The following is a 17,423-nucleotide window of genomic DNA, read 5'->3' as shown; positions in this document are numbered from 1 at the left end:
GTGTCACAGGTCAGAAGCATCCTGAGACAGTTTTTGTATGTTTAGTATCTTTTTGTAGATTTCTGTTCCATGAATTTCTGTAATCCACGGAAACTTTATTACCATAGCAGCCTTTGGCAAGAAATTCAGTAAGTCAGCTACTCCAGCCTGCTCGTGACTTTATTGAGCTTCATCCTCTCTTTTCTATTCTAAGGTGTCCTACTTACTGATTCCTTAGCTGTAACTCCAAGCCTTTCATTCTTCTTGCTGCTCTACTCTGAAACCTTTCTAGTTCTATTATATTGCTTTTCCGTTGCAGCAATAAGAGCTACGTTATTCAAGGTGCAGATTTATACAGTGATACAATAATTACCAGTTTTATGTTCTGCTCCTTTCCCAGTAATATAGTCATCTCTGCTTTTTTGACCTCCAGAAAGCATAAACTGGTATTTTCAGGGACTTACCTACTGTACCCCTAAGATCTTGTTCCTGAATTGAGGTTGTCAGCTCAGAGCACATCATTTAAGATGTCAGTTTGTCTTTTTTTACCATGTGTATCACTTAATATCTATCTGCACAGAGTTCCTCTTGCCAGGCATTCAGTCTTAAGAAGTCTTCCTCCAGTTCTTCACAGCCATCTGTTTCTCTCATTGCTCTGAGTATCTTCATATTATGGCAAACTTTGGTATCTTACTGTTCACTCCTTTTTCCAGGTCCCTTATGCACATACTGAACAGCATGGGCCTCCTAGAAAGAACTATTTCTTCCTTATTACTTGTTGGCCTCTTTCATTTTCTCCTTGCCTATAAGCTTAATTCTCCTTGCTGGTGCCAGTTAGCATCTACATCTGAGAAGAAGCTTTCCTTGCACCCTAAAGTTTCATGTAGGAGGGAAACACAATTACAGGCAGTGGCAAGGTGCACAGATGATGAAGGCAGAGCTGAGGTTTTTTTGGAATGGGGAGGGTATGTCAAGAGTTAAATGATATTTGAGCACTTTGACAATTTTCAGCAGTGAGTCATCCTTCACATAATGCAAGGATCCATATAGCAAAGATAACAAGTTTTTTTCCCCTCACTGATGAGAAATACTGAACATAAAATTTGGCAGCATCAATTTTGGCAAATACGGGACAAGGGACATTGGCTCTGAGGGAAGACCTACCGGGAGGGAGGGATCATCTGTAAAATTGCATATGGGCAGATTCACTTAATTATTTTGAGAACTCCTGCAGTAGAGTCTCTCCACCACATAAATTTCTCCCTGTGGAATTGTTTTCTTGTGAAGTATCCAAACCTTAGTCATGGTGGCTGCCACATACATGAGGTTTAGAAAGGAGAATGGAAAAGATCAGATTCCAGATTGAGTCTTTCCAAGAGGACCTCATAACTTTTAGGTAATTCTGATAATCTTGGATGTAATTAATGATGGTTTTGGAACCAGAGAGCTTAGCAGTACTACTACTGTTCATTTCCATCCCTGCTGCACTGTCCAAGATGGCCATTTAGGATATCCTTTTCCCTGCCAGTGGTGGGGAAAAACCTTAAAACCTCTTCAAATGGTGTGTCATGTCTTTTTGCCTGTAGGCCAGCCAAGGGGAACAATGAAGTTGAGTGCAAGAGAAATGGTATTAACTTCTTGAGGAAAAATATTTTTTAAATTTCAGAAAAACTTGAGCCTCTGACAGTTTCAAGTGAAACATTTTATTCCAATCCTCTGCATTATTTCTAACGTATTCTAGAGAAAATATGTACTGAATGCTAGAAATAATACATCTTGCCGAGACAGATTTAAAATGGCAAGTATTATGTAAGGTTATACTCAGACCACAAATATCTGAAGGGATTGATCAGAGCAGGAATGCCAGAGAATATCTATAGGATACAAACAGTTACAAGAAGTCTGGCAAATAAATTATTTAAAGTCTGTTGCCTGGATCTGTCCAATAGTTTTTAAAATATTTTTACCAAGTTATACACTAGAAAGAACATGCAAGATATAAACCAGAAATACCAAACTTTGTTCATAAAGACAAAGCCACAGAATTATTTTAATAGACAAAAAAAATACATGCAACAATGGGAGATAAAAAAGTTCAGTAATGTGTAAATATATCCATCATTCATTAGTAACAGCAAACAGCTGTATAATTCAAAAGCTTACTGCAATTAGTCCAACATACCATGTCTTTCCAATGTGCTACTACATTCCATGGAACAAATATTCTGGTTTAGTTTAAGGTAAAGATTTGAAGTAAGTGAACAGTGCTACTCTTAACAGCACTTCTAAAACAAATGTTGATTTAGTCTTTGCTCTCATTCTGAAAAGAAATATGAATGAAGCTTGGATTTTCTTTTCCACTGATACACTAATATCTGTGAAGTCTGTAGCATTGAATGTACAGTTTGTCCATTAGAAATTGATTGTCTTGGCTTCTGATGACATACTGAATAAAGGCACTTGGGGAAACTTTTTCTCCCTTTCATCATAGAATCATAGAATGGTTTGAGTTGGAAGGGACCTTAAAGACAATCTAGTTCCAACCCCTCTGGATGGGCAGGGACACCTCCTGCTAGACCAGGTTGCTCAGAGCCCTATCCAACCTGGCCTTGAACACTTCCAGGGATGAGGCATCCACAGCTTCTGTGGGCAACCTGTTCCAGTGTCTCACCACCCTCTTATAGCAAATAATTTCTTCCTAATGTCTAAGCTTAAATCTACCCTTTTCCAGTTTAAAGCCATTGTCCCTTGTCCTCTCACTATGAGCCCTTGTAAAAAAATCCCTCCCCAGCTTTCCTGTAGGCTCCTTCAGGTACTGGAAGGCTGCTATGAGGTCTTGGAGCCTTCTCTTCTCCATACGGAACGGCCCCAACTCTCTCAGCCTGTCTTCATAGCAGAGGTGCTCCAGCCCTCTCATCATCTTCATGGCCCTCCTCTGGACTTGCTCCAAGAGCTCTATGTCCTTCCTTTGTTGGGGGCTCCAGAGCTGTACACAGTACTCCAGATGGTGTCTCATGAGAGCAGAGGGGGAGAATCACCTCCCTCGACCTGCTGGCCACGCTTCTTTTGATGCAGCCCAGGACATGGCTGGCTTGGTGGGCTGCAAGAACACACTGCTGTCTCCTGTTGAGCTTTCTGTCAACCAACACCCCCGTGATTATTTCAGTATCAGAAGGGTGGCAGAACCCAGGTTCAGGGCTTGCATCTCAACATAACTGATTTCATGTGGGACTTTTAAGACATGGCCGGAATGTTACAAATGCAGCCATTTACAGAGTAGGAAATCTTGCTGATCTGCATACTTAAGAAGATTAATTTACATTTCTGATTAACAATCGGTGAGTCCAGAACATTAGGAGGAGGTAATAAATTATTTGTGTTATTTACAGCAGTTTTGCTGTTGATTTTTAATGGTGTTAACATTGACAAAATATTTTTTTATGAGGCCATCTCAAAGAGTTGGTGAATCTAGGCCCTTGTTTCTGCTCACTGAAGCAGCCTTCATTTTTTAATATGGAACCAAGTCAAGTATGTACATGGTATTTGCAATAATGCTATTTCCAGTTGTAGTAGCTGGCAGTTTGAAGGGCTCTACCATTACATTTTTCTGGATACTGCTAACCCACTTGATAAAATATCTGACTATTGTCTGTTCAGTAATTACAGTTCTTCAAAGAATATAATTTCACTAAAAACAGCATAAATATTACAAAATGAACTTTAAAATACCTACCTGAATGCAAAGATTCACACAATATTCTCTGTTCTTATGGTAAGCCTTTCAAATAGATGGATGAAGTGATCAATGGCCATGTTGGTAGCAGTCCTACAGAGTTAGTGTCTACAGATGGCCGAGAACAGGTCTGATTCTCCTCTCAAAACCAGGCACTCAGGCCACCCAAATATTACCAAGCAGGCTGGTGCAGACCAGCTCCTACCACAAGTCCTGATGTAGAGAGCAAGGCTGCAGGTCATTTGTGGTGTATGGCTGAACTGAGCACAGCCAAGCTTGGTCTTGGTCTGGCCTCATCTAGCAGCAGGTATGGCAGGAGAATGCTTTAGTGCTTCACTGCAGCAAAAGACTGTCCATTGTTCCTGCTGTCTGAGCTTGGATTTCATAAAGAACAGTGGGGAGAGTGTGTGTCTAAGCTACAGACAGGCTATGGCTCACCAGAAGCTAATCATGTGATTTACCTGATTGTACTGCAGACATTACAGAAGTTGGGTAACATATCTCACTACAAGATGGAGAGATGCTCTTAAAATATTTTGGAGGAGCTAGTAGTTAGCCCTCAATTCAGTAACTGAAGGCATGATACCCTCCCTTTGTCTAAGTGTAGATTTGAGGCATCTCAGCATAGCAGGTGCTCAAAGAAAGTCATTCTAGCCCTGTAAGATGGGTAAGTGGGGTTAAGAGCAATGGTGAGAAAGCAGTAGTTACACAGTACTGCAGTCAGGTAAAGAATGAATAATTGGGAGAAGATTTAGTTCAATCGTTAGTACAAGTTTCAGCCATAAAAAACATACAAACATTGTTATCTTGCCTGAATAGACTTGTTTTCAAAATAAGTTGGGACTAAACCACCTCTTAAATTGGTTTATCAAAGTAGGGGAATTTTTGCAGTGCACAAAGACAAATGCCCTGATGTTTCTTATCTGTTTTCTTGTAAACAGCGACAAAACCAATGACATTTGCCTTTCACCACTAAAAGGGCAAATTAATTTCCCCCCTAATTCAACTAAACCAAGTACTGAAGCAAAAGACTAGCTTCTCTTTAAGTCAGGATGGCAGAAGAGGAGAAATCTGTTCCATTTTAGGACCTGATAGAAGTTTAGAAATTTGCTATTAAAAAACTAGTTGAACTTTTGGATGCATAGGCAGCTGGCATTTGAGAACTTCAACCTTTAACATTTTTTTTCAATCTCACTTTAATTGTAAAACTTTATTTTCTTTAGTCATATAAGTCCCCCCAAGTTTTATGTTTGGTCTCCTGCTTCCTTAAGTTTTTTAGATGGGGGTATATCTCATATTTGCTGAGTTTATTAATTTTCCTACTTCCAGCATTATCACCAGAATAGTATCTTTTGATGTGCACTGGTAAGAGACAAGAAGTGCAAATGAGTGGCTTGTCTAGAAGAAGACTGCTCCATGAGTATTTTCAGACATCACAAAGGATAGGCTAGGGAAAAAGGATATTGAGAGTGTTTTATCTTTTCAATCTATTCACTGTGTGCACCACCACCTCTTGGCCAAACTGTGGCTGTGATACTTGGAGATGTTATAGTTCAGTTTGCTTGCATTCTTCCACAAGAATTTGGTTTGGCATCGTCATGGCAGGAAAATAATCATTGACTGGGTCTTGAATGCTTGTAAGAATCTGACCTATCCCTTGGCCGATTCTCTGCCCATATGAGCCACTGCTGTTTTTGGCTGAGATTGTCTGGCCTCTGTAGACTTGAGCCTGATGCTCACATATACCAAACTTGCTTAGCAGGATAAACACATCTCTTCGGAAAGCTTTGGTGAAAATAGCATAAAGAAAGGGGTTGGCACAAGAATTGAGTGGGTAGAAGAGTACCAGCAAAATCTTGGAATTGGTGACAGTTATCAATGGTTTGTTCATAATAGCAGATAAAGCATGGAAAGAGATGGGAGCCATGCACAGAAAGTCAGTGAAAATCAACACAGCCATCCGCTGGGCAATTTTGGTGTCTTTGTCCCCTGACTTGTACTGAGGGTTTCGCACAGTTACATAGATTTTTATGTAGCAGGCACAAATGATGACAAAAGCAATAATGTTACATATTAAAATGAACACAACATAGGCTTCTGCCACTGGTGTTTCAGTGTCCATAGGCAAGCAGATGCTGACTTTGCTGTAGCTGCTGACGCCAACCAGTGGCAAAAGGGCAAGAAGAAAGCACGAGAGCCACCCTCCCACCATGATAACCAAGGCGTGCCGGAGGCGGATCTTGCGATCTGGACGCATGGCGAAGGTAATGGCGTACCAGCGCTCCAGGGTGATCGCGGTCAGCGTGTACACAGAAAGTTCACTAGCAAAGACTGTGAAAAAGCCAGCTGTGTTGCAGCCAGGCCCAGTCTGCCACTCTATAGCGTGGTTATAGTACTCTGACCTGGTGTAGAGATCCACTGAAGCGATCAGGAGGAGATATAACCCCATGCAAAAATCAGCAAAGGCCAAGTTACACATCAGAAAGCGTGGTACAGTCAGTTTATAATGGCTGGTGAGAAGGATGAAAAGGACAAAAATGTTACCCAGGATGGCCAGTAGGTTCACAAACCACACTATAATCCTCAAAAATTGATATCCCATTATATCCTCACAGGGATTAAACTCATCAGGCTCTGGAGTGCATATTACATCTTCATTGCCTCCACAGAGAGTATAGTCATAATGACTGTCAAAGGTCTGGACATCTTCCATTTGAGGGTTCTTGAGCTCTTGGCCAAACCCAAGACTTCCCTCTTCGTGCTCTTCCAAAAAAATGTAATAATGGGAACTTTCATGAAAATTTGTGGACTTGGTGTTTTTGTCATACACATTGTCAAGGTGGTCTGTGTTTTCTTCTGCATAATCTTTGTAAAATGGACCTTTGAGAGCTTTAACTGATCTTCTCTTACGGAAGCTGTGACTGCCACTCTGGTTACATGTCAGGTACTCCAGGATTCTGAAAGAGTAGAGGGGGAAATCACTGCTGGCATTTACAGTCTGACTGGGGTACAGTGAGTAAACAAAGGGAACATTTCAAAAGCAAATCACTTTGAAAATCACTATGAAAACATAGCTATCAAAATGTGGTTGGATGTTTGTTAACAGAATATAGAGTGAACAAAAAGTTTGAGCATTTCTGGGCTTTTATTTAAGATATATTTTTCCTTTCTCTGTTGCTTCCAGCTGCCCCCAGTAGCAATTTGGCTTGTTCAGCGTCCATAAGTCCTTTACCTTCTTGGATCTACAGTCTTAGTAAGTAACAAGACTTCTGTCTGCTGTTTATAACTTCTTTAATAATGCATACAGTATTACTTTTCTTTTCATTGTTGCTCACAAATCAATTTCTCCCAGAACGTCTAGCATTTTAATTTTTGTTCTGTGTTTCCTACAGGTGCTTTACCTCTAATAGTGTAACAGTTGGGTATTCTGTACCCCATGGTGTGATACACCTGTATTTCTAGTTGTAAATTGTTCATACTTTTTACTAGGAAAAAAAAAAGCAATTCGGCATAAAAATTTTTTATCACTGTGATTCACTGTCACAGAACCTTTAGCATTTCTCGTTTCCAGGTGTGCAGAATTTGAGATTGCATACAATTGAGTCTGAGAAATTTTCATCTCTACTAATAGGCATGCAAATACTGGTTTCTTTCAGTCATTAAATTGTGCTGGGTTCTTTCTGCACATTCCTCCTGTCCAGGCTTTGAATCTTTCTACTCCTCTATTTCTGTCCTCACTTTCCCAGTCCATTGTAATTGTGAATGTTAATGCTTTGTGAGTTTATTATTGATTAATTAATATACTTATCATAGCATAATTTTAATATGCTATGCATTCCAACCACAAATACTTAAATACTGAGCACTGGGGCTGTCTTCCTAAATCAGGGGCTGGCCTGGATGAGAATTCTCTAAACCTTATTAAACTTGGTAGAAATTTACATTGGATTTGCATTCTGCAGTAAATTTCTGCTGCTAATCACAGTAAGTCATCTTCCCTTTCTCCCTCCAGCATATGAGTTACTGTGTTACATCAGGACCTCTAAAAGTGTATTTTTTTTCTTTCCATAAGCTATCGGCACCTGTTCTGAAGGGAGGCTGGAAATTTTGCCAAAAAGGAATTTGAAATAATCTCTCTACAAGGTTATTACAGAAACATTTATTCTGAGCTTTTCAGTTAGAAGACATGGGGCTTTAATCCCTCCAAAACTTCTCATTCCAGTCCTTGCTACAGCACATTCTGTGTTATTGCACGTTATCCCTTTCTCTTTTTTTCCCCTTTCATTCTGGGCTCAACAAAAGCAGGAGTTATTGCAAAAGGTTCTACAAATTGTCACTTGAAAAAATTCTTTCTTCTGTCAGCTTGAAATTATAACCTGTTTCAAAGAATGTCTTCTATTCCTAGAAAAAATAGTCACAAAATGTCAATAGGTGTAATTTTTAATAATATTTACATTGTCTTCACTTACATACTTCAAAATTGAATGCAAGTTAGTAAAACTCACCCGCCATTCTTTTTCCAGCTCTTGAAAGCACAGCAGTGACTTGGATATGATAGGTCAGCTCGCATTAGCTGAAGAAATACCTTTACAGTTGGTAATTTCTTTAAAGTCCACGTATTTTTTGCCATTAGTTCCCTAAGGCTTTCCAATCCTTTGGCTGGAAGGCTAGCAACAGCTGTTCTGGAGACATCCCTAGGTAAAGGAAGAAAAAGACAAACATCAGAATATCCAGTGACTGGCTCAGAATTTTTTCAGATTCTCACGGTAATTTAGGAGTTTCATAGAATTCTACAGCAAAAATCAAATCCAGAGGAGGTGGGGATTTGATATAACTTTGCTAGGTTCTGATATCACTCATATTTAAGTAGGATATGAATTCCTCCTGTGATTTTCTTTGTCTTTTAAAATCTCTTGTCTTTAATGTTTCATAGTGCAGAGTATGGATGATAAAGAAATACCAGGACTTTTAAAATTACACCTTTAAAGCCAACCAGATACAAATGCATATAAAAACCCAAATTAAAAAAAAAAATACTTAAAGTAACCACATCTGCAATCGGAAGAGCTATTTTCCTTTAGACTTCTTTAGACTCTGTTTAACTTATTTGTGTACTTCAGTTGTAATTGCGAAATCAATGTTCTTCATAAACTAAAATTAAAATCTTCAATCTTGGTCCATCCTGAAACTCTCAGAAAACTTAGTATTAAGTCTGCTGCTTTCTGTTTCTCTGGTATTGAGTCCACCTCAGTAGGTACATTGCAGAGTGTGTGTGGGCGGTGGATTCCCTTTACAACTGCCAGGTGAACGTCATCTGGTCCTGCTAGCATTTTCCACTTGTTTTTTGCTTTGTTCCAAAACCTCTTCTACTGACACTTGAAATCAAGATGTTTTCTCAGTTATACTCTGTAAAGAAGTAAACCTATAAAAAAGGTTTTACTGTAGGAACACTGTTTGAGCACTTTAATAATGAACGCTCGAATAGTAAATAACTAATGCAGCTTTTTTCTGTGTGTTGTTTCCCAAGAGTGCATTTCTTGTCCCACTAGAAGCCCCACCCGTTGGCTGTTTTTTTGCAACTAAAATAAAGTAACTACTAACTTTGTTTTAAACAACTTGCTTCTAAAACGCTTGGTTTTGCTCTTTTTCCTTATTTTGATTTGATTGTATTTGTTTTTAAATTTAGTTAGATTTCTTCCCCTTTCTGTAGGAGGGCTTTTTTACTTCTAATACCTTTTTTGCTATCATAAATATTTGAATGTCATAATTAGTTGATTTCAACCACATAAACTTTTTTTTTGTTCTTCTGGATTCCTTTTTGATAGCTAGTATATGTTTCTACCAAGCCTCTGAATTGGCTTTTAGGAGAGTCTGAATGCTGCCTGCTAATGTTTTATCTTTTAAAGAACCACAGAATAGTTTAACTTTCAGATCATCCAGTTTGACCTCACTGCTCAAAGAAGGGTCACCTGGAGCAGGTTGCTCAGTTGATTTCTCAGTATCTCCAGGAATGGAGACTCTACAGCCTCTCCAGGCAACCTGTTCCAGCATTGGATCACCCTCACAGCAAAGTTTTTTCTTATGTTGAAATAGACTATCCTGTACTTCAGCTTCTATCTGTTGCTTCTTGTCCTGTCGCTGGACATCACTGAGGAGAGCCTGGCTCCATCTTCCCAGTTCCCTGACTCCTCTTTGAAGTATTTATACACACTGATAATATTCTCTTGACTCTTCTACAGACTAAACATTTTCAGTTCTCTCAGCTTATCTTGCTATGACAGAAGTCCCAGTTTCTTAATCAACTTAGTGGCCTGCTCCTTTTTGTTTTTCACTAGAGCTCTCCTTCTGAAGCAAAACATCTTGGTAAACCAGATCTTGGACTAGATCTTACCAAGACAAGGCTGGCCTTTCAGCAACCCCCATGGGTCTCCATCAAGTCCTCATGGTGGTGGCAGCTACCTGCAGGAAGGGAACACGGTTAAATGCTGTGTGATGGGAGGTGTGAAGACTTTTTGGAAGGGAGGTGCTACCTCACAGACTCTTGGAAGTTCTTTGAAGGTGTTCCAAGACAAGCATATGGAGAAAGATGATCTTGTTTGTACAATGAATTATGATTTCTGAAAAGCCTTGACAATGTCAGCTATCAAGGGCTGTTGAGGTTAACTAACGTGTTACGTGACAAGGCGAATGGTTCTCCTGGGTTAATTAAAAAAATAAGAGTGGAGGAAGAGCCTGGCGAGAGCCAGCTGGAGTAGAGACGTGATTATGCCCCTGTGCTCAGCACTGGTGAGGCTGCACCTTGAGTACTGTGTGCAGTTCTGGGCCCCTCAGTACAAAAAGGATGTTGAGTTGCTGGAGCATGTCCAAAGAAGAGCTACCGAGCTGGTGAAAGGTCTGCAAAATAAGCCCTATGAGGAGAGGCTGAGGAAACTGGGATTGCTAAGTTTGAAGAAAAGGAGACTGAGGGGTGACCTCATTGTTCTCTACAACTACCTGAAAGGAGGTTGTAGTGAGGTGTGTGTTGGCCTCTTCTCTCAAGTGAATAATGACAGGACGAGAGGAAATGTCCTGAAGCGGCACCAGGGGAGGTTTAGACTGGATATTAGGAAGAATTTGTTTACTGAAAGAGTTGTTGGACAGTGGAACATGCTGCCCAGGTGGAGTATACATCCCTGGAAGTATTTAAAAGAAATATAGATATAGCGCTTAGCAACATGATTTAAGCACTGAACAGGTAAATTACGTTATGGTAGGGAGATTTAGGCTATGGTTAGACATGATGATCTTCAAGGTCCCTTCCAACCACGATGATTCTATGAATCCTCTGAAGTACTGTATGTGTATGTATATGGGTATGTATTTAAGCAGTTAGCTATTGCAGTTTTTATTTTCAAAAACTCTGTTGGTTTTAAACTGAGCTACTTGAGGAGAAGATACAGGCACAGTTGCTTTGAAGTTCTAGTTGATTTAGGATTAATCTTGTTGCAGAGTTAGCAATAGATGGTTAGTCTCATCCATGGGCTGTATTAAGCACAATGGCTTAGTAGTTAACCAAGTCCCCAGTTTGGGAAGTCCCTAAACTGCTGGTATGATCTCTGCCACTAAGAGGTCTTGTGAGCTCTCTGTACTGCTGCTATTGCAAATGAAAAGTCTCCTGGGAGTCTGGTACTAATGTCTCCCAGTGGAAGATAACTTATTAGTTACCTTGCCTAGGCCCAGACTTTGTTAGTGACAAATGGTCTGTCAACTGGCCAGAGGCAAGTGTGGGATCGACAGGGTTTTTTTTACCTTACAAAAATCCAGTCTTGATGATTATCTATTCAGATTCACAATCTACTTCGAGCAGTGTAGCAGCTGTCTTCAAATTAGAAAGCATAGGACTGAAAAGTTTCTTAAATAATAACTATTAATTTTCAGAGCAATGTGAATCCAAGCAGTTGGAGTTTGCCAGACTGTAGTATCTGTGTCTGCATTGATACAGAAGTCACATTTTCCTAAATTATTTCTTTGTTCTGTGTCATTGTACAGTCAGTCTTGCTTTTGCATTGCTCAAAAAAATGGGAACTGACTGCAGTTATGTCAGCCTCATTAGTATCTAATAATATTGATAACTAAGATGTTGTTTAAACAACAATTTTTACATTGCACAGAAGAGTGTCTTGCTACTACTGCTGGCACACAAAGAAACAAGAGAATGGGAAGAGGTCTGATAGACTTGTCAAGAGGATCTGTCTCAAATTGAAGTGACTGTAAAAAAGGTTAGGCAGGAAACTGGTAAAATGAATGGTAACAAGTCACAAGGATTGGATAGTTTTCACCAAAGACTTCTAAAGCAACTAGGGGAGAAGTAGTTGAATTGATAAAGGAGGTGTGTAACCTCCAACTCCCCCTGCAGGAAAGCAGCAGTTGAGCCACCAACTTAATATGATAAAACTTGGCACAAGTCAGCATGTAAAGGGCTTTTGTAAAAATAAGTCCTGCCTTATAAAGCTCTCTGACTGTTGTGAATAAGATCTGCTCTGAGTCTTCTGGGACTTACACGAGGCCTTTGACAAACCCCTTCAAAGGCTGCTATGAAACCAGGCAGCCATGCACCTTATGGGAGATGTCATATGTTTGGGATTACGGTAAATTCAAAATTCACTAGCAAAATTAATTTCTAGCCTAGATCCTGACCAGATGTTAGTCCATAAGTAGCCCTGGTCTAGAGCTTGCTCAGGTACTGGAGGTGCTTTGAGGAAGCATAGAGCTCTGCACTTGGGAGCATAACAACAACCCAAGTGCATTCAACCCATTTTAACACTGTGGCTGGTTAGCTGTTTGTTTTCTCCTCATATGCTTTCTTATGAATCTCATGTGGCATTTCTAGGCTGTTCCTTTCCTTACATGAAATTTACACAACAGATTGAATGTTGCACAGACATTGGAGAGCTTCAGATGAATGTGGGAATAAAACATAGATTGTTTAAGATATATTGGGTTTTAAACAAACTTAATATATGATACAAGTGTTAAACAGATGTTTAGCTACTCAGATTTGGTTCTTTTTTCTGAGTTACATTTTTTTGTCTACTTCATTTTTTTAATGAAGTCAGAACTAGATATAAGGGATAACAGCTTTTTTCAGTAATATTTTTCACAGCTGGAAACACTCAGCTGTAGTATGAAACCAACTAATGGTGAGAATTTAAAAGAGATAGTTGAGAAAATGGGACTGAATGCATTGGGAATTTTTACCTAATCAAATACTGAGTATTGCAATACATAGGCAGTGCATATGTGAGAGTTTCAGAATCTCTTTTGTTACTGTTTAAAATAGTTTCAGTTCCTGGAACTCTTTATCTCAACCCATGAGTTTTCTCACTTCGACCCTTCCAATTCTCTCCCCCATCCCACTGGGTGGGGGACTGAGCAAGTGGCTGTGTGGAGCTGAGCTGCAGGCCACGAGTCAAATTCTGTGCTACTGCAAGCTCTCACCTCCCCTTGAGGAGGACCCAGTGCTGTGTGTTACTGCTTTTACCTATTCTCCTCATACACACCTGTATCACAAGGACTTAGCAACTTCAAATGAAAAGGCCTGGACTAGTTTCATTCCTCTGGAGAGAAGCATTGGGTGGGATGGCCCACCAGCTGGCAGACAGAGCTGCCAGGCTTGAGTTTAGCAGGTTGTGACATAACTTTATCCCTACTTATGTTGTTCTGCAGCAGGTTTTTGGAGAGCAAAGGGGAATGAAAGCAGTGAGTGAAGTGGAAGAGCTGGCCTGCATGTCCTTGTGAGAATGACTGCATTGGTGCTTCCCAACTCCATTCTTCTGCGGTGTTCTGAAATGGGTTAGCTGGTGATGCATCAGGTGTTACTGGAAAAGTGAGGATGATTTCAGGAAACAAAGTGTCACTCCAATGTGACAGGAGTGGTCTGTCATTATTTGCTTTTGGAATGACTGATATGAACTGTCCTTCCAGTGTCCAATTATTCAAGGTACCCGTTTCAGAAGTATGACACTGAGTAGTCTGTACTTCTCTCTCCCCTCGAGCTGGTGAAAGAAAAACCTGATACTGCCCAGAACTGATCTCAGACCCTGTTCCCAAGGATGCTGCTAATAACTCCAGTGGACCTTGTGATGTGTAGGAATGATGTGGTCCTGAAAGGTGGGCCCACAGCCAGATCTTCCTCTTCATCCCACATGACAAAGCAATTTAGATGACTGAAGTAGAAGACAGGCTACTGTTCACACACAGGCCTTGAAGTGCATCTGACTTGAGATGCAGGGGACAGAGAGAATCACAGATTTGACTATGACCTTGCCATCAAAGGTCTGTTGCAGCTTTGCACAGCAGGGAAACAACTCTTCTGAGCATAAAGTGGTTACGCCTGATACAAGTTCTACTATGGATGTTGTGTTGCTGGTAGCCAGCCTGATTTCCTGGAGCTGGAAAGAATCTGGCAGAAAAATCATGTTTTCTGCACCCTTTCATTATTATAGCTAGCTAGTAGGATTCCTTGTGTGAACAATACACTGTTATTCTGATATCAATATGCTGTCTTCCTGAAGAGCAGAAAGTAAAACTGATTCTTACACAGAGTGAGCACTGCCAGCACCATCTGGTTTGTGGTGGAGGAGGGAATCCTGCTTTCAGCACTTCAGTCTCCCCCATGCTCAGTCCTGTGCACTATGTTACATGCTAGATGATTTGAGTCAGGGAATATGATTCTTTTTAATGTTCTTAAACCCCTTAATTTATTTATTTTTTCATTTTATATTGTGATTCTAATTCTAGTTATGAGTTCTTTGGAGGACTCTCAAATCAGACTGGAAGCCAGATTATGAGAGAGAAGAAATGACATCACCAGAAGTAACTTCATTCTGTCTAAAGTTACTTTTTGGCTCTGTTTGAATCTCCTTCACATGTGTCTTAGTAGAGCCCTTAGATTCTATCACAATTGTACTAGAGTTGTACGGTCATAAGGCAGAATGTAGTACTGAAACTTTCAGAAGAAAAATTGGTATGAACAGCATTTTTATGATAAGATGCAGGCATTTATTAAATCATGTTCCTGAAGCTCAACATTTGTTGCTGTTCTTTCTTTAAACGTGTCATTTCCATCCGTATTGCTCTGCTGTTAATAATGGTGGGAAAGAAAGTCCCACCTAAACCAGTAGTATTTAAGTAGCTTTTTCTACTTAATTTTCTCTTACTCACAGTAGAGTTGGTCCACTGTGCACTCCCAGAAATGCATCATCGTCAATAACTTCCAGGTATTTGTTCTTGTGCAGATAGCTGCAGAAACAAACACAACACAGTGGTTTGGATACAGTTACCACAGGTTAAAGATGATCTTCAGTTTGCTTACCTACACAGAAGCAGTATGTGTAAGGACCACCTATCCCAACAGCATATTGAAGTATAATCAGTTACTTAATTTTTTGTGTACCCAAGGAACAAAATAGAGGTTTGCCATATTGGAAAAAAATAAAAATCCTCAATAAATAAATAAATGAGCGAAATAAATTATCTTTGCTCCAGATTATTTTTCTCTCTGTCATGTACATAAAGATGTTCATACACACTATCTTCAGGTAATTATATGGGAGGATGAGGTGAAATGGATTGTTTTGCTCTCATGAGAATGAGGTACAAAATATATACATTATGAACAAACATGAAATAATTCCCTCCTTGTTTTGAGTTTGATAATAAGTATTAAATGCTTTAAAATCTCCATAGCCAGGTGGAGGCTCCCATAAAAAGGTAAACAATTGCAAATGAAGTTTCGTTATAAGAAGAGCAAGAGAGGGAGTGAGAAGGAGGATAAATCTGAAGGAAAAAATAATAGAAAACTGCTGTTAAAAAAAATTACCTAAAAAGACCTAAAAACCATGAACAATCTCCTGAGTAGCTAACTCTTCTGAAATATGGAATGCTGCAAATTTCTATCACTACATGATTGATAGGATGAAGGATCAACATAAATTCCCATCACTCTGGAAACTGATACACAAGACAGTGGGGATTCAGGAAGTAGGGAATTTACAGAGTGATGGTGCATGATTAAACACAGACAATGGAAGGCTACTGAATACTCAAAAAATTAGCATAACCCTAATGGAACAATCAGTGTTAAATTCAGTTCTGTGTTTTTGTTTTCAGATTTAAAAGTGGCTGATCTAGAATTAATCTTGCCTTGTTTTTAGCTGGATTCCTCTTTACCATGCCCTTAATCTGTCATCTCTGAAACTTACAAACGCACATCTTATTGCAGGTAATTCAGTCAAGTTCCAAACTGCTTTAGAGAGGCTATGCATTTCTGACCAAGATTTTTGTTCTCAATGGCCTAATAGATTTTATGTTTTTTGTAAAGAGACTTGGGAGAACTAATTGGCTTCAGTAGTTCCAGAACTGTAGGTATGCAAAGACATAACATAAATTAAAACACCCGCAGGAGCAGCAGAAGCACAGGCATCCTGCTTTTCTGCCAAAGTTACAGTGCATGTACAGCACTGAGCACATTTTATGACATTCTGTGAAGAGCAAATATACATAGAACATGATGAAGTAGAAAATCAAGTGTTATTTTTAGGCATGGAAGTGCCATCTTATGTGTATTAGTTGGATAAGTTTGACATAGAGTTAGATTAAACATGATTTTGGACCAACTGTCCAGCTAAGAAGTACATGAAACAAGCATCTTCATTTCTGTGAGGTGGTTCCTGCTGGTTAGCCGGGAGAACTGCAGTTATGAGCAGCTAGAATCTCCTAAACACACAGACAGGAATATGCTGAATTAGCTGAGCAACAAAAAGAAACTGTATATTAGGTTGCAATATATACATGTGTGTAAATATATATATGTGTGTGTATCTGTTTATATGTACACGTGGTTACTACTGTGATAATTCTTTCCCTACGGCAGCAGTTAAACCCTAGATGGTGTTTTTACTTAGTTCAGTCGAGTTCTGTCACAACGTTTACAAGAGAAACAGCTTGCAGGCATCAACCTTAGTCATGCTTTTTAACTTAATTTAGATGGAAATGGAAGTCTTGTGGTGGGATGAAGGATCATTCATCAAACATAGTAGTCCCTGGAGGAGGATGGAGGAGGATCTAGCTCACTTGGCTGAGAGGCACTACATAAGCAAGGAGACAAAAATAGTCCAAGCATTTTGTTTCTGTACTATGATGAGAAAGGACCTCTGAGGGAAACTTGAACCCAGGCAGCTGCAGGACTGCACGTCAGGGCAGAAATGCAATACAACCCGTTAAGGAGCAGAACACAGAAAATTGTCAAGGAAACCTATCCAGGGGAATGTATGTTCCCTTTGATGAAAAGATGGCAAAATGACCAATGCTCCAAAGGCCTTGAAGGACCATGGTGTCTAGGCAGAAGAGACTCATAGCACCTGTGATTATCCCATTTATATATTTTATCAATTTTCTGCATAGTGGAAAATGTAAAGTCTAATGGCCCCAGTAGCAAACCATAGATTCTAGCATGAGGCTGCAGTTGAGGAGCAACAGCAGGGTCCACAGATTGCAATATTATAGGTAGCCCAGGTCCAAGAGAAGCAGGAAGAGGAGCTCACAGTGAGGCAAGTATTACAGTGACCCAGGCCCAACAACTACAGTCATCAGGATTGCTTGACATTTCACCAACAAGGGCACAGGGCTAGTGGAGACCTTGCAATGCAAGAATGAAGAAAAAGATTATTGC

General features: G+C 39.8%; 1 protein-coding gene across 4 annotated transcripts in view; it reads right to left on the bottom strand.

Annotated features, from left to right (window-relative positions):
- Positions 1–5,023: 5,023 nt before the first annotated feature.
- The window catches only part of TSHR (thyroid stimulating hormone receptor), a 51,474-nt gene continuing 39,074 nt past the window's right edge, over positions 5,024–17,423 (bottom strand). For 3 of the 4 annotated variants that reach the window (XM_051621987.1, XM_051621988.1, XM_051621990.1), the window contains 3 exons: positions 14,915–14,992; positions 8,218–8,406; positions 5,024–6,669 (listed from right to left, as the gene is read on the bottom strand). In XM_051621987.1, the coding sequence (XP_051477947.1) occupies positions 5,259–6,669; positions 8,218–8,406; positions 14,915–14,992 (1,678 nt within the window). In that variant the 3' untranslated portion in view covers positions 5,024–5,258. The remainder of the gene's footprint in view (positions 6,670–8,217; positions 8,407–14,914; positions 14,993–17,423) is intronic. The other variant, XM_051621989.1, reaches the window with a different exon arrangement.

This window comes from Apus apus, chromosome 5 (genome assembly GCF_020740795.1).
Source record: "Apus apus isolate bApuApu2 chromosome 5, bApuApu2.pri.cur, whole genome shotgun sequence".
NCBI classification, from domain to species: domain Eukaryota; kingdom Metazoa; phylum Chordata; class Aves; order Apodiformes; family Apodidae; genus Apus; species Apus apus.
The sequence above is the reverse complement of the archived record's forward strand: the minus strand, read 5'-3'. Positions and strand labels throughout refer to the sequence as shown.